Source organism: Gadus macrocephalus, chromosome 7, assembly GCF_031168955.1.
Source record: "Gadus macrocephalus chromosome 7, ASM3116895v1".
NCBI classification, from domain to species: Eukaryota; Metazoa; Chordata; class Actinopteri; order Gadiformes; family Gadidae; genus Gadus; species Gadus macrocephalus.
In genome coordinates, this window is record NC_082388.1 from 22,553,912 (window position 1) to 22,578,098 (window position 24,187).

Genomic DNA, 24,187 nt, shown 5'->3' on the forward strand with positions numbered 1-24,187 from the left:
TTCCTGATTGGTTAACGTCCGGGTTCAGGGTTCAGCTACTGCTAAAGCTGACGTCGACTTCTGCAGCAAAATGGCGACGTTGACAGCAGCCGTGCAGACGAACCATCCCAATTCGATATTATCCCGAAAACAGACAAAAGGGACGACCCAGAGCGGAGCAAATAAGATGGGCAAAGGTGTGCTTTTATGTCTGACACTAGCCTCTTTGATGAGCCCAGCGTTGGCTGATGGAAAGACTCTGGTCCTGCTGGACAACGTGAATATCCGAGACACCCATTCAATCTTCTTCCGCAGTCTCGCAGGTAACGTTATGTGTGCTATGTTCGAGTTTTGTTCAACGCTCATGGGTCTTCAAGTTAAAACGTATATTGGCCAGCCGTATGGTGCCGATGCAAGGGAAGTATGACTTAGTGCAGCAGGATGAGCAAGCTTTGTGAAGATGAAAGTGGACACGCATGTAAATTACTAAGCATTGTGTGTATTTATCATGGAAAATTTAGTCATTTGTTCACATGCAATGTGTACTTAACAGTATTTCATAAAAACAGTATACGTTATTATGTAATAATAACGTGTGTGTCCTATATAGACAACTTCCTCATGCATATTATTATGGATCTGATAAGCCTACAATGTTGTTTTTCTCTTGTCTCTCAGATCGTGGTTTTGACCTGTCATTCAAGACAGCAGATGACCCCTCTCTGTCGCTGATCAAATATGGCCAGTTTCTCTATGACCATTTAATCATCTTTGCACCATCTGTGGAAGGTACGTCAAACACCTTACACTCTGTCAAGTTTCCCCATTGGTTATCAACTTTTCATTTTGTATGTTTAAAAATCATGTGTGCAATTTTCTACTTCAGATTTCGGAGGAAACATCAATGTGGAGACCATTACATCATTCATCGACGGCGGTGGAAACGTCCTTGTTGCTGCCAATTCAGACATTGGTCAGTTTTAAAGCCAATGCATTTCCGATCATGTAACAAATATTTGCATGGTGAAAGGTTAATTTCAGATGAGTCACTTGCATCCAATCAGAAGTACACATGCACAAACCGGAACTTTAGGCTGTTTTGGTTTTTCTTTGAGACTTCAATTTCCCCCCTATTTGTTTGGATATAGGTGACCCTTTAAGAGAGCTGGGCAGTGAATGTGGCATTGAATTTGATGAGGAGAAGACCGCCGTAATCGATCATCACAACTTTGATGTGTCCGATCCTGGCGAGGTAAACAGATATATTTTGAATCCCATCCTTTGTCAGAAGTTTTTCATATCATGCAAAGCATCAACAAACATTTTTTTATCAACACCCAAATGAGACCTCTTTGTTTTCCTCTGCAGCACACTTTAATCGTCGCCGACCCAGAGAACCTGTTGAAGGCCCCAACTATTGTGGGAACGCCCACCAACAAACCCATTCTGTTCAAGGGTGTCGGGTAAGCATTGTCGACCGTTTTTAAATTCGTATTCATGATTTTGATTTTGGGATTTCCAACGCTAATAACGTCCTGTATTCCCTCACCCTTAGCATGGTGGCAGACCCAGAAAACCCCCTTGTCCTGGACATTCTGACCGGCTCCTCCACCTCCTACTCCTTCTTCCCCGACAGGCCTATCTCTCAGGTAGCACTGAATTCCTGGACAAGAAGGCCCAATCCCAATTCTACCCCTTACCCCTTCCCCTTCCCCCTTCAAAACAAGGGGGAGGGGTAAGGGGTAGAAATGGGATTGGGGCGAAGTCTAACATAATTCACCTGTGTTTATTTTCAAGCTATGACTAACTGAACAAGACGTTAAGTGTATCTGCAGTCTTAGTCCCTTGTGTCTCTCTAGAAAAAGAAAAAAAACTAAACGCATGACATTTATGTATGCTGCACGTACATTCCTTTTCAGATATTTTTGTCTTTGTGGCTTTTTTCATTTTTGCTGCTGGCTGCTGAGCCGAGCTTCCATTGCTATCTTTGATGATCATGTCGTTCCTCCAGTACCCCCATGCAGTTGGTAAGAACACCCTGCTGATTGCCGGCCTCCAGGCCCGCAACAACGCCAGGGTGGTCTTCAGTGGCTCCATGCACTTCTTCAGTGACGCCTTCTTCAACTCCCCTGTACAGAAGGCTACTCCTGGATCCGAAAGGTAACCCTGCCCTGTTTATATAATGATACTCTTATCTAGATTATATTAGGAACTTGAGTTGCGAGAACGGACGGGATCTGGAAGTAAAAGCGTCCAAAAAAACGTCTATGCTCCACCCATGCACTGAGCATGCGTGTGTGAATGTGAGTGTATGTTTTGGTAATAGTGTGGATTGTGTTATGGCCGACTGTAACGGTCTTCTGCATGTGGTGTCTCGCAGATTTGAGCAGACTGGCAACCTGGAGCTGGCTGAGGCTCTGTCCAGCTGGGTGTTCAAGGAGGCCGGGGTCCTCCGCGTGGGAGCCGTCACCCATCGCAAAGTGGGCGAGACCACTCCCCCCGCCGCCTACACCATCGCTGATCTGGTGGTGAGTGCTTAAGATCAAACTAAATTCAGTGGACCACAGACGTCAGCAGACATCACCTAGTTTATGAATAGGGTTATTTTGTTTGGTCCTACAGTTGTTTTTTTAACCTGTGGTACCTTTTTTTTTTTTTTAAATAATATTTTTGTCCTCATTGAGCTTTTTGTATATTGTATTGTTTATTTAACATGCATATATTCAGTGAAAACATGCATAGGCAACGCGAAAGCCTGTCAACGGAATACAAATATGTCCACAGTTTTATTGTTCACCTGAACACTGAGTTCCAGCACTGCACTGGTGGTCTAATGAATGTTTGAACTTTGTCTCCCAGGAGTACAGCGTGGTCATTGAGATGCTCTCTGAGGGCCGTTGGGTTCCCTTCAACGGTCACGACATTCAGCTGGAGTTTGTGAGGATCGACCCCTTCGTCAGGACGTACCTCAAGAAGAACGGTATGGACCTACATTTAGGACGCAGCGCCACCCCGGTGACCATGAAACGCCTGTTGTCTAGTAGGAGATGGTAGTGAAGTGTAGAAAAATGCAAAGAACGTTCATTTTAGATTATTCTGGCAGACCAGCTCAAATCTGGGTGACCAGCGCTTGACTTTTTTTTTTTTACTATTTATTTTGACCAAACTCAGCCCGAAGTAGTAATCTGCAAAAAAAGTTTCTTCAACACTTTTTAATCGGCAACTAGAAATAAACTTCTTGAAAGTTCACTACAAATTAGTATTTTTTTCGATATAAATCTCTATCAAAAGAGGAAGCGAGGCAGGTTTTGGTTTCCCGCCCAGGCTCTGGGAGATCTGAATCTCCTACAAGAAGTTATGCAATAACATAGCAGTGCTGCTGGGTCTGATGTAATCACTATAGAAAAGTGATTTCATGTATTGTAACATTTTCGTTGTTTGACATAATAATCGAATGGTGATTGATCAAATATAAATTGGCATTGGTGCCGCTACGCCCCCCAAACTCTTTGAAGTGGACAATTGGAACACAGATGCCACTGCTCCATTCCCAAGAGGAACACTGCATGTTTTACTTAGAATAATAGTGCTGTATAATAATTCTTCTGAGCTTTATATCAAATAAAACATTAGTCAGATTAACTTTCACATTCCTTCATTTAGTTGCACCACTTGCTTAAAATGGGGATACTAATGCCGCTTTTCCACTGCATGGTACCAGCTCGACACGACTCGACACGACTCGACTCAGCTCGCATTTTTTGCGTTTCCACCGCGGTACCATGGTATCTGGTACCTGAAGTGGCTGCTTTTTCTAGTACCTACTCGCTCTAGGTTCCAAGCGAGCTGAGCCGATGCTAAAAGGTGACGTCGGCAGACGGCCGGCGACTGATTGGCCAGAGAGTGTGACGAAGTCACGAGAGCGACATGGCAACCATGCTGGTAACATCCATAGCAGCGCCGCAGCCAACATGTTCCACTTCTCCAACTTCTTCAACATGCCAGCTAATAATAGTAATGCGATCGATGTCCTCCATTGTTGTTATGTGGGTTCTGTCCATGTGTGGGTTGCGTATGTGTTGTTTGCGTCGCGTACACAAATACGTCACGGCCCTTTCGCGCAGCCGACCCCGCCCACGTCCAGGAGGTACTATTTGCGGTGGAAAAGCACCCGTGCTGCTACCGTGTCGAGTCGTGTCGTGTCGAGTCGTGTCGAGTCGAGCTACATGTGCGGTGGAAAAGCGGCATAATACAGCAATCGGGCAGGTCTTATGTTTGAGCTTTAAAAGTTGATGAAAACACTAACCACTTATTTTTCTATCCAACAGGAGGCAAATATAGTGTTGAGTTCACACTGCCTGATGTCTATGGAGTGTTCCAGTTCAAAGTAGACTACAACAGACTAGGATACACGCATCTGTACTCTGCCACTCAGGTGAGAGGATTTAGACAAATTCCTGGTTATGTATTAATAGACTGATCACAATGTCGACTGATTTATTTTTTGGTACTAGTTATACTTGCTCACAAACGTCTTATCATTTATCTTCTCTACAGGTATCTGTGCGTCCATTGCAGCACACTCAGTACGAGCGCTTCATCCCAACTGCCTATCCCTATTATGCTAGTGTCTTCTCAATGATGGCGGGCCTCTTCGTCTTCAGCATCGTCTTTTTGCACATGAAAGAAAAGGAGAAATCTGATTAAGGACGTGAAAAAAATGTGTCATTGCGATTTGAGTTAGAGCGTGAGGGTATTTGTGACTTGATACGATAGAAACTTTGTACTTCAGCCCTCTTTGAAAGTTTGGCTTATGTTGGGTTATCTGGTGGATAAATAAACATTTTTTGGAGGCCTTAAAATATCTTCCAATTGTTTGGGATGGTTGGGACTTTTTGTACCAAAAATAAACATGCCATGGCCTGTACACTATTAATTTCGTCGTAATTGAAATACAGTTGCTGTAAATACAGAAAGTCAGATTTAACTAAATTGTTTCCCATTATGTGGATATGGGGAAGGGATCCGGTAAATACATGCACTGAATTTTGTTTTAGCAATCAGGATTTTTTTATGTTACTAGTTTGAAACAGCTTGAGTTTGTCCATGCCACAATAAAAAAATATTCACATTCCAGTCTTCGTGACTAAGCGATTAATGGCCTGTTAACTATGAATGTGACAGAGTGTGTGTGTGTGTGACTTGTGAGTGCGGTCAGTGGGGCAGCCGGTCTGTCAACGGTGACGTACCGCGGTGAGCTTTTCGCATGCTAGCTAATGAAACTGAAAATACCCACGGAATGCACTTCGACATAATGCTATCAAAGACGATAAATGCGCAGATCTGGTAAAAATAAATGCCGTCAACCAGCTCGATATAGCAAAATAAATTCCATTGAAGCTAAAGTAAACATCTGACACCAAACTTGCTAGCTACTTCCCCTGGCTATTAGCGGGCAAGTGAAAGCGTAGTCCTCAGGAGGGACAACAACATTAACATATGCCCACTGGTGTGTCTCTCGGCGAAGCTCGTTGTTTTCACAACGGATTGCCAAATTGATCATCCGCAACATTGATGGGGCAATTCGGTTAAACCCCGTCAACTCGTGTTTTTTGGTGGAGGAAATACAACGTCGGAGCTCCAAGCTAGTCAGTGCAAGCGTGAACGCTAGCACGACGTGTGTGCGGGAATCAGCTGACCGCCCGCTGCTGCACTACCGCCGAGGAAACAAGTGATGGATCCACTCAAAGTCAAGGACCGAATACTGGAGAACATTTCTTTGTCTGTGAAGAAGGTGAGCTGTGATCTCTTGTCTCTCGTTGGGCCAACGTGCCATTTGAAAGTCAATGGTTGTACTCGCTGTCAATTAGGTTTGCTTTTAAAAGAGTTACTTCCAAGTCGAACGGATGGGACATCACATGCAGGGCCTCGCCCCAGTAACAGCTCATTGTTGGTTCTTCTAACATTCTTATTGTTTACCCTTGTCAGTCAGTGTAATTGAAATATTCTATGCATACGGTCACATTGATGCCACTCAGCACTGTGGTTTTAATGCGGCATAGTGCTGTTGTATACAGCATTTTACGATCAGTTCAGTAGTTACACCACGAATGTGTAGTTTGCAAATAGGCATCACATGTACACACAGGCTTTAGGCTGAAGGCTTTTACCATGTGATTGTTTTACTGTAAAACTAACTCAACTGACCGACAACAACTTTGGAGGTTCAGCTGCAGGATATCCAATGCAAACCCTTTTTGGACAAGCAGCCTTTGAAATACTTTCCCTCCCTGATCTAAAGTCACATGGTTATCAGGTGATTGAAAGGGAAATCTAATTCCTGACTTTTCTTTCAATTCATGGCATTCTTTATTTAAATGTTGACCCCCCCAGAAATTTATCTGAGCGGATGATACTACCACTTGTTGACTGTAACCCTTACAAGGCAGTTCAACTGTGGTACATTTATGGTTCCCACCTCCAACAAGGTGCATGCTGTCCTCTTAAAGGGAAACCCCAATCCCTAGTTCTGAATCTTAATTAGTGGCAAACTGATGTCTACCTTCCTGCCTTCCGAATCAACCCTACGAGTTATTTTCAGCCTTCCTCTCTTGTTGTTTCCACCATCTGTTTTTCACAGTGTTTAAAGTGCTTTAAACGTCACAGACAGTGTCCATTTGAAAAGCTTCAGCGCTGAAAATGCAGTTTCGATCCAGAGCCTTGCTACAAATGTCCTCAAAATGGCTGTGAAATGGGAAAGCTGAGAAGTCTGACACACACAAAGAATGACACACATAGACAGACAGTCACGTTTTTTTAGAGGACATCTGTTAGACATTTGCAAATTCTTGATTTTGTATCATTCTGCTGACAGCTGCAGAGTTACTTTGCTGCGTGTGAAGATGAAACGCCTGCCATTCGCAACCACGACCGGGTCCTACAGCGGCTTTGTGAGCATTTGGACCATGCTCTGTTATATGGGTAAGACCAGATCCAAGAGTCTCAGTCTAAGGATTTATAATGAACATATTCTGTGTAGAGATGGGCATGGGTATTTTAGTATATCTAGTCGGAATTATTGGATTGAAAGTGTCCGTAGAGTAATGAGATGTTTTGTTATCTTAGATGGATAGATATCGTAGATGGGATTTCGTTTTAACTTGAATTTATGCAGTTCACGCACGCTGGTAACAAAAGCCTTGAGAGGGAGATTATGTTCAATAAATATTTTTCAGATTGCACTTGTTTTCCCTTTCCCAATTTTCATAAATGTGAAGGCTAATAGTGTTGTCCATAACGTTTTAAGGCTGCAGGACATCTCCTCCGGCTACTGGGTGCTGGTCCTTCACTTCACCAGGAAAGAGGCGGTTCGGCAGATAGACGAGCTGCAGCACATAGCCACCAACCTTGGTCGAAGTGAGATACCAGCCAACGCAATATATACACGGCTACATGTCTACACATGACATACTGTCCCATGCATAATCGCATGCATGTAATGCCAAGTGTGTGTGACCTTTACCGCCACACAAATATTCTCAGTGCAGAACGAGTTCAAAAAGTCTCAAATTGGAAAGGAAAGTCACAAATTGGTGTCATTTCCACATTTTCACTACACGTCATCTTCGTCTACACATATTTCTACAGTGACTGGATTGTGAAAGCAACCATATTGATGGTCATATGTTAACATGTTTAAGTTCTTGGATGAGAACCTTTCCGTTCACCTCAACGGATAATGTGAATCTCCCTTCTCAAGATACAGGCTCTGACCTATTCACTCATTCCGAACTTCACCAAAGCGCCACAGCAGTTAAACATGCTTCCAATTGCTTCATGTGTTGTCTGCAGGCCGAGCGTGGTTGTACCTGGCACTGAGCGAGAGCTCCCTGGAGAGCTACCTGCGCCTTTTTCAGGAGAACCAGGCCCTGCTCCAGAAATACTACTTCAAGTGAATGCTCAAGAACTCTTGCCATTTCCGCTCATCTCTGATCATGGACGGCCCGCCCTCTTTGACCGACGCTAACGTTTGCCGTCTTTCCCTCCCAGGAATGCACTGGTCTGCAGCCATGACCACCTGACACTGTTCCTCACGCTGGTGTCAGGCCTGGAGTTCATTCGCTTCGACCTCGAGCTGGTCAGTACCTGCTCCCTGATCATCCCCACAGATCTATATGGAAAAAATACACGCGTTCAAGTTCAGGATTCACCTTGGAGTATAATATTTTGGTGTCATGCTAAGCTCCTGTTGTATAGGTATTCATTCACAGTCATCTAACGCCCGCTTGTGGATGCTGTCACAGGATGTTCCATATTTGGACGTAGCGCCCTACATGCCGGAGTATTACAAACCCCAGAACCTGCTGGACTTTGAGGAGAGGCTGCCGAGCTCGGACAGCTTGTCCCTTCACTCCTTCACCTCCCTCACCTCCACCAACCTGGAGTGGGACGATAGCGCCATAGCGCCATCCAGTGAAGGTACGGAGCACTAGCTGGAGACTATCCGTTTGTTTCTCACACATGAGAAACAAACAGAGTTGTTTGGAGTTGTTTAGATCGTTTATTTGCACCGTAGGTCAGAATAAAGTTGTAATGTTTTTTTAGATATGGATGACGTCTCTATTCTGTACACACAGAGACTATGTGTGACTAACTATCTCGCTTTGATTGTTTGAAATACACGTAAGAATCCTCTAAAGATATACCTGCAGTTTCCTGGATAAAAACATACATTAGTCTGGGTGGGCTTTAAAATAAGCCTATACTTTAGCTCCATTCTTCACCGTGAATTAACCATTTTTTACAGTAGCTTTTTTACTTTGAAATTGCCTCAATTACCTCCACACTCCACTCTTGTTATTTGCCTTCATTATTATGGGATTCAAAAGCCAAACAAATGCCCTGGCTAGTTCGATGCAGTTTGTGTCTGTGCATGCATTCTCTGTAGTAGGGATTGTGCTGTAACTACTACTGCACTGGGATGACTGTGGTAACTCGAGAGTGGGATTCAAAGCTGTTAATAAATGTCAGACTTAAAGGCACCCAGTGCAACTTTCGAGGCTTAAAAATAAACATTCAATTTCTAGTCTTTTTTACACGTAGTAAGTTTCAATAACTCCATACCATTACATACCGACATTCAAGCAGCAAAGATGAGACGTCGTTGTGTGGTGAGAACTGATACAAAATCGATAACAACAACAATGCCGCCATTTTCTTTATTTTTTGTAACCTACAATAAATAAAGCAGGCTTCCAGTCAATGGAAAAATGGCTTCTCCCCACCGGCGATTGTTGTTGTTTACGATTTTCGATCAGTTCTCACCACACAACGACGTCTCATCTTTGCTCCTTGAATGTCGATATGTAATGGTATGGAGTTATTGAAACTTACTACGTGTAAAAAAGACTAGAAATTGAATGTTTATTTTTCATTGAATGTTTACATAAAGTTGCACTGGGTGCCTTTTAAGGACGTGGATGACGTAAAGAAAAGTGTTTGCTTCAGTTTAAAGCAAATGCTTTGGAGTGATGGCAGCGCGCTAAATGTAAATGCTGTAATCATCTACGCCCAACAGCCCTCTAAGTGGCCTCCCTCATTAAATTCCATCTCCCATTTCCTCTAATTCCCTTTCATTACGTCTGTTGTTGTTGTTGTTGTTGTTGTTGTTGTTGTTGTTGTTGTTGTTGTTGTGTTAATGTACCGTTCCAATTTCCCTTCCATGATGTCTGTTTCCCCCAATGTTCTGCTGTTGTCTCCCTCACGTCCTCCTCTGTCTACGTGTCTTTTATCCACACTCCCTTCTCTAACAGTCCATCTTCTCCCTCCTTTTATAGATTATGATTTTGGGGACATCTTCCCTGTGTTGCAGTCACTGCCCAGTGCAGACTGGGAAGGTGGGACATTGTTGACCCCTCCCCTTTTCCATCCCGTGACCCATGCCCCCCTGTCCCCACCCTACCCACACACCCCTCCACCCCCACCCCCACCCCCACCCCCCCATAGCACTGCGCATGTGCCTATCGTACTGTTTGTGTTGTGTGCATGGAGTGGGGTTCCCTGGTTAAAGAAGGGTATCAGTGGATCAGTGTAACACGAGGGCGCTTGGACAGAACGTGCTTTTCTTGTTCTCTAACATTCGACTGTAAAGTTTTGCAAGCCTGCAGGCACTTGGGGCGTACTTGCTGAACATCTTTTAATATGCGGCGTCTGTCATGCTATGTGAGTGCTTCACTCGATAAAGGATTCTCAGGCTCTCAATGTGTGCTTTGTAATCCGTGGCGTAAAAGAACAGATGATTTGTGCGGCTGATACTCACTCTGCTCTGACTCTCCATCAGACTGTCTGGTGTGTCTTTCTGGAATGCTTTCTTCATGTTGCGTTGTGTGGCACCGACCGATGTTAAGCTGAGCTCGTACTTTAGTCTACACATTATAGATTCAGTATGATAGTGTGAATTTGTGACTATTTTGTTCCTTTTTAATAGAAATGCAACTTTAAATACAATTAAACTTTTTTTACTCCACATTTTATTAAGATGTGCGCTCTGGTATTCTCCAATATAAGAGACATTTGAGACATTTTCAACAAGGTTTTTTGGTGATTAAACCAGATGTTAGCATATTGTTTGAAATAATTCTAGCCCGATTAGTCTAGCCCTATGAGAGCTTTCGACAGCGGCCTGTGTCACAGCAAACAAAGCCTCTCTCTATCTTCCGCCCCCTGGGATATCCGTTTGTTGCAGCCTGAGCCTGCAACAAACTACATCCCCCAACATGCCCCGCCCGTGCATACGTACCCCACACATAACCCTCCAGTGTCTTGCGTCCGCCTTGCAGAGGGGGATCTCACCGACCCCGCCAGCTGTCCGCGCTCCAGCGGCTCGGATCCCCAGACGGTCGTCGGCGACTCGGTGATCCTCCGCTCCGCGGCGGCCGTGGCGACCGTCTCCGTGGCGCCCATGAAGGCAGCCCCGCCGCCGTCGCCGCCCCACAGCCCCGTGTTCCGGCATAACCCGTTCAACCACGACTCGGACACCAACACGTCGGCCGACGTCACGCCCGTCCACGTGGCCGGCCGCCAGGGCTCCTGCGCCCCACGGGAGGACGGCGAGGGCAGCAGCACACAGCTGGAGGTCATCAGGTGAACGCTCGCCTCGACCCACTCGCCGGCAACCGGTCCTTAAAGGTCCCATGACATGCTATTTCATGTATTCTTTAATATAGGTATTAGTGGGCAACTAACACAGTATTCAAAGACGTTCCCTAAATTCAGCCGTGGTGCAGAGTTACAGCCACTCCGAGCCAGTCGCACATTGAGCTTCCCCCAAATGCGCTGTTTCGGTGGGCGTGTCAAGGAGGAGGGTGGGGGTGTGGCCCTGAGCAGCTTGCAGCCACCATGCGCTCTGTTTACAGTGGATGTATCGCAATGGCGAGCCGCACACAGCCTTTAGCCGTGTTCTGTAAATATTCTAGAACACACGGGAGTCCTGGAGCTCTATATCTAAATATTATCATATAGCCTACACAGATATCTATATCATATAATATATATTATCACGGCCAAAAGCTGTGTGAGCCGATATTATGAATCTGAAACGACCGCGTTGGGTTCTCTGACGTTCCTGGTTCTTCAACGTCCACATCAATGTGAATACACACACTGTAACGCAAGTGTTTCTTGTCGGTTCTTTGACGTGTCTTGTATTTCCACAACGAGACTGTTGTGGGGGTTATCTGAGCCATGGTTGAGAAGGAATTGGGGGAAAGGAACTTTGATTTGACTCGCTGAAGTACATGAACTGCGACATGCCGCCGGTTGCCGCGAGGCACCATCGCCCGGCAGCGGGCAGCCGGCAGCAGGCAGCGCGCGGTTCAGTCGACTTCAGGTTGATGTGAAAGTGGAAGAACCAGAGACGTCGCAGAACCCGACAGCGGGAGACATTCGCCGCCAACAATCCCTTTCTCCTCCTTGTCGTGGTTCATGTTCTTGAGGGAGTCAAAGCCAAAGTTCCTTCCCCCCAATTCATTCTCAACCTTGGCTGAGATAACCCCCAATACGAGTCTCGTTGTAGAAATACCAGATACGAGAGTCCGACGTGTTATGCGCCATCACACCAACAGCAGAACGGTTATCCAAATAACAAGGAAGTGTACAACACTTGCGTTACAGTCCTGGAGCTCTATATCTAAATAATATCATATAATACATAGATATCTATATCATATAACATATTGTGTGCGCCTCCAGACGATATTATGAATCACAAACGACTTTGTCGGGTTCTGCGACGTCTCTGGTTCTTCCACTTTCACATCAACCTGAAGTCGACTGAACCGCGCGCTGCCTGCGGCCGGCTGCCCGCTGCCGGCTGCCCGCTGCCGGGCGATGGTGCCTCGCGGCAACCGGCGGCATGTCGCAGTTCATGTACTTCAGCGAGTCAAACCAAAGTTCCTTTCCCCCAATTCCTTCTCAACCATGGCTTAGATAACCCCCACGACAGTCTCGTTGTGGAAATACAAGACACGTCAAAGAACCGACAAGAAACACTTGCGTTACAGTGTGTGTATTCACACACACACATGTGGCGCTCGCACGGTCAAGTCTCATTGGCGGGCCAACGTCTCTGGGCGGGCCAGGCAGAGTAAGGGGAGGAGCTGAGATTCCTCATGACGTCATGAGCACAGATTTCCAAATCAGCGCGCTTGAGCCTCCGTTTTTTCAAAGGCGAGCAGAACAGCTAGTGCTCGTTTTACACCAAACGCAAGTTTTAGCCACTGGGGGACCATAGGCAGGCTAGGGGAACTCATATTTATGTTAGAAAACCTCATAAATTGAGATTTTCATGTCATGGGACCTTTAAGGGATGCATTGCGATGGCCCCATGACCGTCAACCATAGAAGTGGTCGGGAGTTTCCTGTGTCCTCTAAATGGGCGGGGTGACTCATAGCTCTCCTCTGGGGTCTCTTTCAGGCTGGCCAAACGGAGGAAGCCCGCCAAGAAGCGACGAGTGAAGAGTTCCAGCGGCTCCATCAGCAGCGTCAACAACAACTCCTCCTCAGACCTGGTGGAGCCGGAGGAAAGCCTGCCCACCCCCGAACCCGAGGGGGCCAGGGGAGCCGCGGAGGAGGCGGACTCCTCCAGCAGCAGCCTCCCGCACGGCGGGGCGGCCACGAGGAGGACGAGCAGGAGAAGCACGGACGAGGAGGAGGAGGAGGAGGAGGAAGAGGAGCCGGAGCCCTACCTGCGGCTCCCGCAGATGACGGACACCTCGATGGACGGCGTGGGCCGCCCGCTGCGAGACGTTATGGACCGTCTCAACGGCGCCCGGGAATCGGAGGAGGCAGCGGAGGCGCCGGGAGCGGCCGCGTCAAACGGTGTGGCCCGGGACCCCGACCCCCAGCCTCCCACGCGGCAGCCCTTTCGGGAGGAGGCGGGACGGGAGCCGCCCGATCGCGCTGACGGGGAGCCGCCTGGTGCCGCTCTGGCCCGGGGCCCCGCCGGGCCCTACGCCTCTGACCCCGCCGGGCCCTACGCCTCTGGCCCCCGCGGTACAGAGCCTGCTGCCCCGGGTGGTGGCGGCCATGACCCTGCAGGGTCTGGTGAGTCAGAAGCTGTTGAAGGTGCTGCTGAAGATGCAGGAGCGGCAGCGGCAGAGGAGGGACCGGAGCCCGCCCTGAGGGCCGACCAGGGGGAGGGCGGAGCCGACCTCCGGCCCGTGGGAGCGGACGACGCGGGCGGAGGGGCGGAGGAGCAGCTGCGAGAGGAGATGCTCGGTCCCGCAGAGGACTGTCACCCGGCAGAATTCAAGTAGGAGCTCCAGAGACGTTATATTTGCGGGACTGGTTTGCTTTGGTTTTCGGGTGGAAATTCAGGTTCATGGCAGCTATAATTGTTAACGTGATGGCGTAGCTGTGTAGATAATTATTGTAATTATCTATCTTCTACCTAACTGAATTAATCTTCAGTTAGGTAACAGTTTGCTGAACAGATTCACTGCTACATGTCTTTGCTATCCTTCTCACGTATTAAACCCAGATGTTCGCAAAAGCACAACAAAGCATTCACAAAGAATTCACAAAGAGTGGAAAACCCTGAAGGCTGCTTAACAGATTAGCACCCTGTAGCTCACGCTGTTAAGCGCATTACGAGTGAGATGGCAGCTTGTCAAGCATAACATTGTCTACTTCTTTTGTATTTCAGGGTGGACAACAACCATTTGCTGCTGCTTATGATTCACGTGTTCAGAGAGAATGAAGAGCAGCTTTACAAGGTAAAGGAGAACACTGCTTACAATGAATGCACATTTTATTGCATTGTGAGTTTAAGCACTACACAACACTAGATTTTGAAGTACACAACCCAAAAAATCCCCGCCCTGCCTTCAGGCGTCCTTCCAAAGCAACTCCCCCATAACACACGACTGGCTCGCTACCTTTAGTAAAAGGTCTGCCTAGCGTTGTGGAACACTCCAGTATTGTGCAATGAGTGCACGAAAGTAAACTGACAGGTAGACCGTCCAATAATTTAAATCAGGCCGGATGAAATTATTGGACGGCCTTAGTAAAGGGTTGCGACAGCCACAGATACGAGATGAATTTTTTGTTCCGAGGATTTCATTAATTGATTGCTAAATACAAGAGAAATCTATAAACTGCCTACCCTAGGTTAAATAATAACTTCAGACCAAAAAGTGGGAGCCGAACATCCTTTGTTTATTAACAATATGACATTACACAATCATGAACACTTGCGTATCATCTTCTGCTGTTTGATCTCTCTCTGCCAGATGATGAAGATGAGCACGGGACATATGGAGGGAGACCTACAGCCCCTATACCTGCTTCTTACAGACTGTTACATCTATCTGCTCAGAAAAGGTTAGTGGGCAGATGTTGGAAACGCACTGGTTTTGGGTATTTTTTTATTTCATTTATTTTTTGTGTCAGTATGTTGATAGGCAGCCTCCTTTGGATCAAACTGTGCGTTGATGTTACGTGAGCACCAGAAGACACTGGAAAGTTCAAAAGCTAAAGGATGGTTTTTCCTTGCGGTTATCCCCAGGGGCTGCAGAGAAGCCCTACACGGTGGAGGAGGCGGTCTCCTACAACGAGCTGGACTACATCTCCGTACGTGGTGCACATAAAATGGACAAACTCGGCCAGACCCATTCCCAACCCCTTATGTTGTTGTCCCACTGCAAAATGTCTGATACCCATCAAATTCCAACGCTTGCGACTAACCAATCAATAGTCTGCAGTACCTTTTAGCTTCGCACCTGTGGCCCGGTCGGTAGATAAAACCAGCAAAGGTGGCACAGTCTATTTGAGTCAGCGGTGGGGACACCCTAGCATGTACGCGGGTGCCATCGCGGCGTGGCACAGCTGATCTCCGTGTTCCTGGTCCTGTAGGTAGGGCTGGACCAGCAGACGGTGATGCTGGTGTGCACCAACCGGCGGCGGCAGTTCCTATTGGACGCGGCCGACTTCTCCCTGACCATGTGAGTGTGCGGTTCTTTCCTACTCGTATCCCACACGGGAATACTGATCCAAAATCAGTCCATTTCATAACTTTGCCCCTCCCTCCCCTATAATCATTTATGGAAACACCAAGCCAACATTGATTGTGTCTCGTGCCGATCCTTGATGCGTAAAGGCCTCGTTATGGTTCCACGATGACGCCAGGCAATGACCACGCAGTCGCTTCGACGCAGTCGTGAACCGGTTTTGGTTCTGCGTCGGGTTCACGCTAGCGGACCAATCACAGCCCTCGCTGCTGTGTCGCCTCGACGCAAGGTTACCATTTTTGGGAGGCGCACGGCCGACCCTTGCGGTGGACGCAAGGAGGGTCCGCAAGGACGTAATGGGTCCGTAAACCCCCATGCGTTGCCTCAACGTGGAACCATAACTAAACTTTAAGTCATGGATCAACGATGGAGGTGACGATAAACTGATAGAAAGGGCTCAAGGGGACCCTGAAACCCCCCTCCTGTCCCACACTGATCCCGTCATCTCGGGCTGGCTCCCCTCCGGGGCGTGGTCTGAGCTGCTGTGGTAACCGTGCCGACCCGACGTGCCCCCCCCCCCCAGATGGCTGCTGGAGGCGCTGCGCTCGGCCATGGTGAAGGGCTGCCGGGAGCCCCCCTACCCCTCGGTGCTGACGGACGCCACCATGGAGAAGCTGGCCCTCACCAAGTTCGTCTCCCAGGAGGCTCACTGCGAGGTAGGCCCCACACCGGGCGGACCCTACCCCGAGAGGGAAGCCTGTGGTTGAGTCGTCGTTAAGATGGTGACTGTTCCGGGGGACAAACGTGTCAGTCGTAAACCACTAGGATGTTGACTGTCGGTAAACATGAGAAGGTGACACACTCCACGAAGGGCCCAGGTGACAAACATGATGCGAACATACTGCCACGCACTGACAATGCAAAACATAACGTTCACGGTACATTAAGATAAGATAAGATAAGCCTTTATTGTCATTGTACAGTCGCCTATACAACGAAATTGGTAGTGCCAACTGAAGGTGCATTACACATACAAAAAAGCAACAACAAGCAATTTAAGTTAAGAATGTAAAAAACAAGACAGAAATAAGTGAAAAACGTTTGGAACAAGGACAGGCGAGGTGAATAATAAATATAAAATATAAAAGGCTGTCAGCATATTGCACTTTATAGAAGGTTAGGTATATGTGTGTCTGTTTAATGTTTTATGTTTTATGCGTGTTAAGTGTCCTTATTGCCCAAGGAAAGAAGAATAATAATAAGAAGAATTAAACGTCTTGATAGCAGTCCATAAATTAAGAATTATTAGAAAATAAATTAAATTAGCTTTATCCACAAGAGAACGCTCTTTGACATCACTGGTGTGGGGACACTTTGGTGATGGGATCTTGCCAGGACACACTCACTGCCACGTTGAGATGCTCCTAGACGAGACCTCACAGCCAGACCCCGGAGGAGGTCCGGCCCGCGTTGTGACCGGATCCCAGCGGCGTGTAGACACAATCCGCTCCCGATCCGATCCCATGACCCTGAACAGCTCTGTGTGTCCCCCCCCCCCCCCCAGGTGTCTGAGGTCTCCATCCAGCTGTACTCCCTGGTACACTGGGAGGACCCCATGGACGCGGCCCTGTCCCCCCATGGAGGGCCGCCAGGCTCGGGCTCCTCCAGCACCAAGGAGGGCTGCCTGCTCTACCGCGCCGGGACCAACCTCCTGGGCAAGGAGCTGTGGAAGAGCTGCTACCTGGTCCTCAGGTACTGTGTGTGTGTGTGTGTGTGTGTGTGTGTGTGTGTGTGTGTGTGTGTGTGTGTGTGTGTGTGTGTGTGTGTGTGTGTGTGTGTGTGTGTGTGTGTGTGTGTGTGTGTGTGTGTGTGTGTGTGTGTGTGTGTGTGTGTGTGTGTGTGTGTGTGTGTGTGTCGTACTTCTGTTCTCCTGCATGCGTGTACTTCTGTTCTCCTGCATGCGTGTACTTCTGTTCTCCTGCATGCGTGTACTTCTGTTCTCCTGCATGTGTGTACTTCTGTTCTCCTGCATGTGTGTACTTCTGTTCTCCTGCATGTGTGTACTTCTGTTCTCCTGCATGTGTGTACTTCTGTTCTCCTGCATGTGTGTACTTCTGTTCTCCTGCATGTGTGTACTTCTGTTCTCCTGCATGTGTGTACTTCTGTTCGCCTGCATGTGTGTACTTCTGTTCTCCTGCATGTGTGTACTTCTGTTAGCCTGTGTGTGTGTGTACTTCTGTTAGCCTGTGTGTGTGTGTGTGTACTTCTGTTAGCCTGTGTGTGTGTGTGTGTACTTCTGTTAGCCTGTGTGTGTGTACTTGTGTTAGCCTGTGTGTGTGTGTGTACTTCTGTTCTCCTGTATGTGTGTACTTCTGTTAGCCTGTGTGTGCACTTCTGTTAACCTGTGTGTGTGTGTGTGTGTGTGTGTGTGTGTGTGTGTGTGTGTGTGTGTGTGTGTGTGTGTGTGTGTGTGTGTGTGTGTGTGTGTGTGTGTGTGTGTGTGTGTGTGTGCCTCTGCTAACCTGTTTCTGTGTTCTTCTGTAAAAAAAATAAACCAATCTGTCCCATGCTACCTTTGCAGCAATGGAATCCTCTACCAGTATGCAGAGAGGACAGACATAGCCCCTGTGCTGTCCATCACCATGGGGTAGGTTGCCTTGCTGCTGTCTGCACTGGCCCATTGATCTGTGTACAAACCAGTGAGGTTAAATGGGACACCGCGTCCCCGTTCATTTAATGTGTTGTGGCAATTATGCTAGTCTTGGCCTTGTTTATCAATTCAATTCGTACACGATGACCAATACAAGAACGAGCATCTACTAATCATATCAAATGTGTACTTTAAAACTTCACACGGCGTATGTTTCCGAGCCATTGCTCCACAGCGATTACTACCTTAATAAATATGTTAAAGTTTAAGTAGTAGCTTCTAGCGCTGGCCGTGCCATTGCTCCGCTTCCTCTTGCTGCTGTTAATTAGCCACTGAAAGTAAAATACTGTATCTATTGAAATAACGACCTGGCAACCGGTTTGCTGTTCCTCATCTACCCCCGTTCCCTTAACCCCTCCCCCCCCCCCCCCCCCTCCCTGATTGGTCGAGCAGCATGTCACGTGACGGTGTGTTCCCTCAGGGGCGAGCGCTGCGGGGGCTGCCGACGCTCCAACAGCACGGAGCGGCCCCACGCCTTCCACGTGGTCCTCATAGAGCGCCCCCCGCTGGAGCTGAGCGCCAACGACGAGCAGGACATGGGCGACTGGATGCTGCTGCTCTGCCAGGCGGCGTCCAAAGGGGTGAGGAGGCCGGCCGGGACCGCTGCTTTATCGCTCAGGAGGTAGAGCGGGCTGGCTGGTAGCCGCGTGGTCGCTAGCTCGATTGCGAGCGTCGAGGTGGTCCCTGGGCGAGGCACCTGACCCTAACTCCTCCCGACGGGCCGGCTGTCGCCTTGCACGGTCGACACCGCCGTCAGTGGGTGAATGTGTGCGTGAATGTCAGGGAATGTTGTAAATCGCTTTTGATGGAAGTGCTATTTAAATGCAGTCCACTTACCATATTAAGTATGTTAAGGCATGGCAACTCGAATACAGACGCAAGAGAAGGGATAATTGTTCTTTGGTTATGAGGGTCAGCTCCTCCTAGATGAGTGTCGATGTGTCCCTGAGCAAGACACTTAACCCTAACTGCTCCTGGCGAGCTGGCTGTCGCCTCGCATGGTTGACTCTGCCGTCGGTGTGTCAATGTGTGTATTAACCGATGTAAGTCGCTTTGGATTAAAGCGTCTGCCAAATGCCCTAATTGTAATTGTAATGATGCAAAGTTTTACTACCCCTCTCAGCCAGTTTGTCTTGCATCTTTAATTGTGCTACAGCTATTACATTCACCCAGGCATTTTCCCTGCTATATCTCCTGAATGTCATACTCGTCCCCCGAGTTGACTGGCTCATAACGGTACAAAAGAGAGCAACGAAAACCCGAACATAAAAGAAAGAAATATCTCGTGAACATTTCCAGAGCATGTGTGTTTAAACGTGAGTGATGCAGTCGTAGCACTCTCCAGTCAGGTAACGTTCTAGTAGTAGAGGAAACTATATGCCGTCCTTTTAACATCGTTCTACTGAAATGGTTAATGCTGACAGGGTAAGTATTCATATTAAATAATTTCCTAAGCACTGCTGTTATGTAAATGTGTGTGAGCAATTTTCAGAAATGTCGTGAAGGCCGTGAAAACGATTGAATCTCCATCCATTAAGGCAGTTATCCCCTCCCCGTTCCCCCCCTTATTGAATAGCAGCAGCTCTGGGTGCAATTTCTCGGGAACTTTCACTCAATGTACAAACCACCTTTTCAGTATTAGGATCATTTGAAGTCCCCCTGTATGTTCAGAGCCACATTTCCTAAAATAAACTCAAGTGGGTCGTGTTTCCACTGAGGGCGCTCACACCCGCCATACGGCAGAGCTATAAACTCCACTCCCTCAGTAAACATACATACAAACTCCCTCTTCCATCCCATCTCGCCGCAGTACCCCTGCCCCTCCAAAGGGGGGGGCGCACCTCCCACTTTGGGAAAAACGCACTACGGTGCTCCCCGTGGCCAACGGTGTGTCCCTGCCTCCCCTCCAGGTGATCCCACAGGGTTCCTCCCCCACCCCCTGCATCCCCTGCTGCCTCGTGGTGACGGAGGGCCAGCTGCTCACCTGCCACCAGGACTGCCAGACCAGCTTCTTCCGCTCCCTGGGGATGGCCGATCTCTCCGACGTCACCGGCGTCCGCCTGGAGGCCGATCAGCAGTACTGCGTCGTGGTGAGTGCACCCCCCCCCCCCCCCCCCTCACCTCTTCTTCCCCAATTTTGGCTAAGCTTTGGCTTATTACCGGTATTGTGTCGAGCTACACGGTTGTATATATTGACACATTATCGATATTGTGTAGATATGCACTGTTGGATATGTTTTCACAATATCGATGTTGTGTAGATATAAACTGTTGCATATGTTTATACAATACCCATCTGTTGAGATCTGATTTTGGATTTCGTATGTTATGATATTGTGTTGGCGGTTTTAAAAGTGACTATGCAAGAATGGGCGCCTCTACTGACTCGATTCATCCAACCTACATCGCTTGTATTAGTTCCTTAAATATTCATCTTGCACAGTGCAAGGTCGGTAGGGTTATATTGAAGCCAAAAATGCAATTAGCTTGTCCATCTGCCATGGTCAACACATACACAGTATTATACTTTCATCCAAATACTGTTGAACCAGCAGACCTGTGCGGACAGAGCAGGGATTTGAGGCCATCGTTGTCCACCTGCTATAGGCGGTCTATGCGCTGTACACGTGCATGCCTTCCATTGATCAGTTAGCATTGATTCATTATCATGTATGTTGTTAAATCATCCAAGCCCAATTTGGGGTCAATGATTGATTGGAAGGCTGATCTTTAATGCAATCGTTTGCTCGTTCCTTCCCATTTCTGCCCCGCTGCCACTGAACGCGTGAAGGAGTTCGCTGGGGATCGGGCCAAGTTCCTGCCTCCCTGGGTTTTGTATTTCAGCGGCTGTGGGGAGAGAGACCGTCTTTTAGAGGCGCTGGATGCCGCCTGGAGAGAGATTTTTCAGGTAGGGAGAAACAAACAAATATTCACCATCCCCTACGAGTGATTCACTGCAGACTGGACAATGAGTAAAAAACGTATAGCTGCCATTTTAGGTTACAAAGAGCGTCCAGCAGAAGTCTGCAAGAACGCATCATATGATGGTGGGCGGGGACTATCTCAAACATTGATGGAGTTTAGAGATCCCACATGAAGTTTAGACTATTTTATACATTTGCATAATATTGAAAAAATATATATATATTTTTTTATTATCATATTTTTGGGATTATATATCTTTTTGACGTCATAGAGAAGGCGGCAGGCGTGTGTTGCTTAGGCGGTGCCTAAGGTCTGTTCCTGTGTGTTGCTGGAGTCTGTTCCGGGCCTCCTAACCCGTGTTGTGTGCTGCGGGCTCCCAGGTGGTGCTGCCCCGCGGTGGGGTGGAGGACCCGGCGGTGAGGAAGCGCTGCAGAGAGGCCCTGGCCCTGATGAGCAGCGCCTGGCAGAGGGCCGACAGCCTGGCCCGTGGCCGCGCCCAGAGGGAGCCCTGGTGCTGAGGAGGGCCGTCGCCACGGAGACGGCCGTTAACTACTGAGGCATCTCGCGGGGGCTCGATCGACAGGCGAGTCCCAGGGGCTGCGCGCCTCCGAACGGACGCACGTCGTTAGAACGCCGTCGGCGGTGCTTTAAAGGATATACCCAGACGTTGTGGAGGTCGTGTTTCTCCCACTCGTTTGTGAGACGGATTTACAGGCCGCGGCCGGTTCTGCTTGCTCGTTAAAAAAAGAATCGTCGTTTTAAATTAAGTACCAACTGTGCCTCCGTTTAGTGCACATAGGATGTTAATAAAAGTAGAGTTTTCATTCAGCCACTAGCGACGACCTCTTGGATAGGAATGATGCTGTAGCCGGGGGCAACCAGCATTAGCATTTACGACACTGGCGTCGGAGGAGAGTTTGACTAAACTGGAGGTTGTGCTGGACTGTCGGCAGAATCATGTTCCCAGCATCATTTCCCGTCTCTCTTATGGTTTAGAATAGAAGGTACCTGCTGGCACAGTACATCTACATTCATAGCATAAAGCAGATACTACACATTACAGTAATATACAGCTTAAAGAAGCAATCAAAAGGTTCTAGATGTGTTCATTTGAAGTGCCCTTAAACGAAACAAGACCGATCATCGGGCCTGTTTGGTGGTTGCTCGTGTACGCTAGACAGACAGATTAATGTCTACACATAACTCCACTCAGTATGTCACGCTTTTCAATTTATGCATGTATGATGAAAAATGGGTTCATTATTGTGTGCGTGTGTGAGAAAGCCATATGAAGCCAGGAGGTTTAAGAGTTGACACACTCCATCCTAGATGGTGGATAACACACTCGTTGCTCAAAGGAAGTTGTGTACTCAGTTTCAACACGTCTGAACCTCTACTCTGATACGTGTACAGTGCAAATACATACCATGCGCTTTCCACTATTACTACCCTTGTCCAATGTAGACATAGTAAATAGCATTGTTGGTTGAGGGAAAATACTGTACATGGCAAGTCCTTTCCTAATAAAAAAAGCTTGGTTGAGAAGATTTCCAGCAAGGCCAAGGCATAAAAGAGCTGATCTGCTACTTCATATGCTAAACACTTGCCTCTTTGTTTTGAAGTTTCCTCATTCAGGAGATTCATTCAGAATTCCTTTTTTTGCACATTTGTTTTCCAACCTGTTTGTTATTGGTAGAAATCTATGGTCAAAGGTGTTTTTTTTTCTTTTTTCAGATGACATAGGTGAAATGGGAACAGCATAAATGTGTGCTTTCTTAATAATGGTTATGTATTTATGTGGAACATTTTAGGCAGCCATGTCGTTAGCCTTCATCACTCCATTAGAGATGGAACACTCAGCCCTGATTTTGGAATAGCCTTTTCTTGGTGAGCGACGTCATCACTGAAAACCACTGCAGCAGCAGAGAGAAAATCAACTCTATTGGAGAATTGCATCTTTTTCACAGTTCTTGCCAAGATTTATTTGATCATGAATGCTTGTAATAACGCGTTCTTTATTATAAATCTGGCATTGTTTAAAAGTCACAATTCAATTTTGTAGAATCATGATAACAGTTAAAACCTGCATGTTCTCTTGTTGGTCATCAGAAAGATTTTGCTCTAGCGCCTAACTGCAATGTGACTTAATTAAACTGGAATTATTTACTAGTTATTAACCAGTAGCTTGAACTAAAAACGATACACACTTTATATATCATGTGGGGGTAATTGTTTAAACATTTGCAATTTCAACACAATGAACTAGTATCAATGAATGATTCTGACTTCAGTTGTGCATTTTGGAGTTGGATGTGTGCAGACTCTTCTTATCTACTCGTCAATTGAAGTCTTCCAGGTGCCACTAGGTCTACCTTGTTTCTGTTTCTTCGCAACAGCCTCTCGATCTCAGGTTTACAGGAGTTTTTTCCCAAGTCAACCTTTTTTTTTTTTTTTTGTGCTAATATGTTTTAACCCTGTTTTAAAAAGTCCTGTTTTGATTCAGTGTAAAGATATGTTGAAAGTCACCACTGTAATGGAGAGAAAGTAATGGTGTTGAATATAATAGTAAGTCAGTATATTGACGATGAAGGCAGACAGAATCCAGTTATATGGATCCACTCTAGCACTGGAAGCTTATTGAAGAAGGATAACTTGAATGGTTTACTACTTTTAATGTAATTTGGGGTATTATTCTTAATGACATTACAAGAGTAATTAAGAGGTATACCACTTGGATCTGTAGTTGAAATAAAGGTGTATAATTAATGTCCAATATAATTGTTCTTTTAGAAAAACAAACGTTTGGACATGGCGGGCCATTGAAGTTTAGACCAGTTCATTGTGTACAATTATGCATTAATTGTTACATGTTTTCTTTGTGTAAATATTGTACGTAAATATGTTTATTTTATCTATTTTTATTTGTGAAAAAAACCTAATCAAGACAATTTGCTTACAAAGACAAGCATGTCTTATGTCATGGACATTTGCTATGGTACCGAATGATAATGAATGTACAAAGTCAATTTATGAATACGACGAGAAATAAATCAAAATTTAAACACTT

General features: G+C 47.0%; 2 protein-coding genes across 3 annotated transcripts; both read left to right on the forward strand.

The window, feature by feature from the left end:
- The first annotated feature begins 37 nt into the window (after positions 1–37).
- Positions 38–5,115, forward strand: ddost (dolichyl-diphosphooligosaccharide--protein glycosyltransferase subunit (non-catalytic)). Its single transcript, XM_060055964.1, has 11 exons — positions 38–302; positions 658–768; positions 866–952; positions 1,128–1,231; positions 1,348–1,442; positions 1,535–1,628; positions 1,991–2,139; positions 2,360–2,507; positions 2,839–2,959; positions 4,308–4,414; positions 4,537–5,115. Exons 1-11 carry the CDS (start codon positions 71–73, stop codon positions 4,684–4,686), a joined length of 1,398 nt encoding a protein of 465 aa, XP_059911947.1. The 5' UTR covers positions 38–70; the 3' UTR covers positions 4,687–5,115.
- A 75-nt stretch (positions 5,116–5,190) lies between these two features.
- On the forward strand, positions 5,191–24,187 carry plekhm2 (pleckstrin homology domain containing, family M (with RUN domain) member 2). 2 transcript variants are annotated; one of them, XM_060055924.1, is made up of 20 exons: positions 5,191–5,773; positions 6,854–6,960; positions 7,286–7,395; positions 7,831–7,930; positions 8,029–8,116; positions 8,283–8,457; positions 9,816–9,875; positions 10,818–11,121; positions 12,953–13,789; positions 14,183–14,252; positions 14,769–14,859; positions 15,044–15,108; positions 15,391–15,479; positions 16,069–16,201; positions 17,050–17,237; positions 18,067–18,132; positions 18,617–18,776; positions 20,106–20,285; positions 20,987–21,103; positions 21,501–24,187. In XM_060055924.1, exons 1-20 carry the CDS (start codon positions 5,714–5,716, stop codon positions 21,636–21,638), a joined length of 3,138 nt encoding a protein of 1,045 aa, XP_059911907.1. In that variant the 5' UTR covers positions 5,191–5,713; the 3' UTR covers positions 21,639–24,187. The 2 variants fall into 2 exon arrangements, with proteins under 2 accessions (XP_059911907.1, XP_059911908.1); XM_060055925.1 differs by lacking the exon at positions 9,816–9,875 and having other exon boundaries at positions 5,205–5,773.

Coding starts and splice junctions, on each gene's coding strand:
- ddost (XM_060055964.1), top strand. CDS start 71: ATGGCGACGTTGACAGCAGCCGTGCAGACGAACCATCCCAATTCGATA. Junction 1,629..1,990: donor CCGACAGGCCTATCTCTCAG/GTAGCACTGAAT, acceptor TCGTTCCTCCAG/TACCCCCATGCAGTTGGTAA. Junction 2,960..4,307: donor GACGTACCTCAAGAAGAACG/GTATGGACCTAC, acceptor TCTATCCAACAG/GAGGCAAATATAGTGTTGAG.
- plekhm2 (XM_060055924.1), top strand. CDS start 5,714: ATGGATCCACTCAAAGTCAAGGACCGAATACTGGAGAACATTTCTTTG. Junction 9,876..10,817: donor GCCCAGTGCAGACTGGGAAG/GTGGGACATTGT, acceptor TCCGCCTTGCAG/AGGGGGATCTCACCGACCCC. Junction 14,860..15,043: donor CATCTATCTGCTCAGAAAAG/GTTAGTGGGCAG, acceptor GGTTATCCCCAG/GGGCTGCAGAGAAGCCCTAC.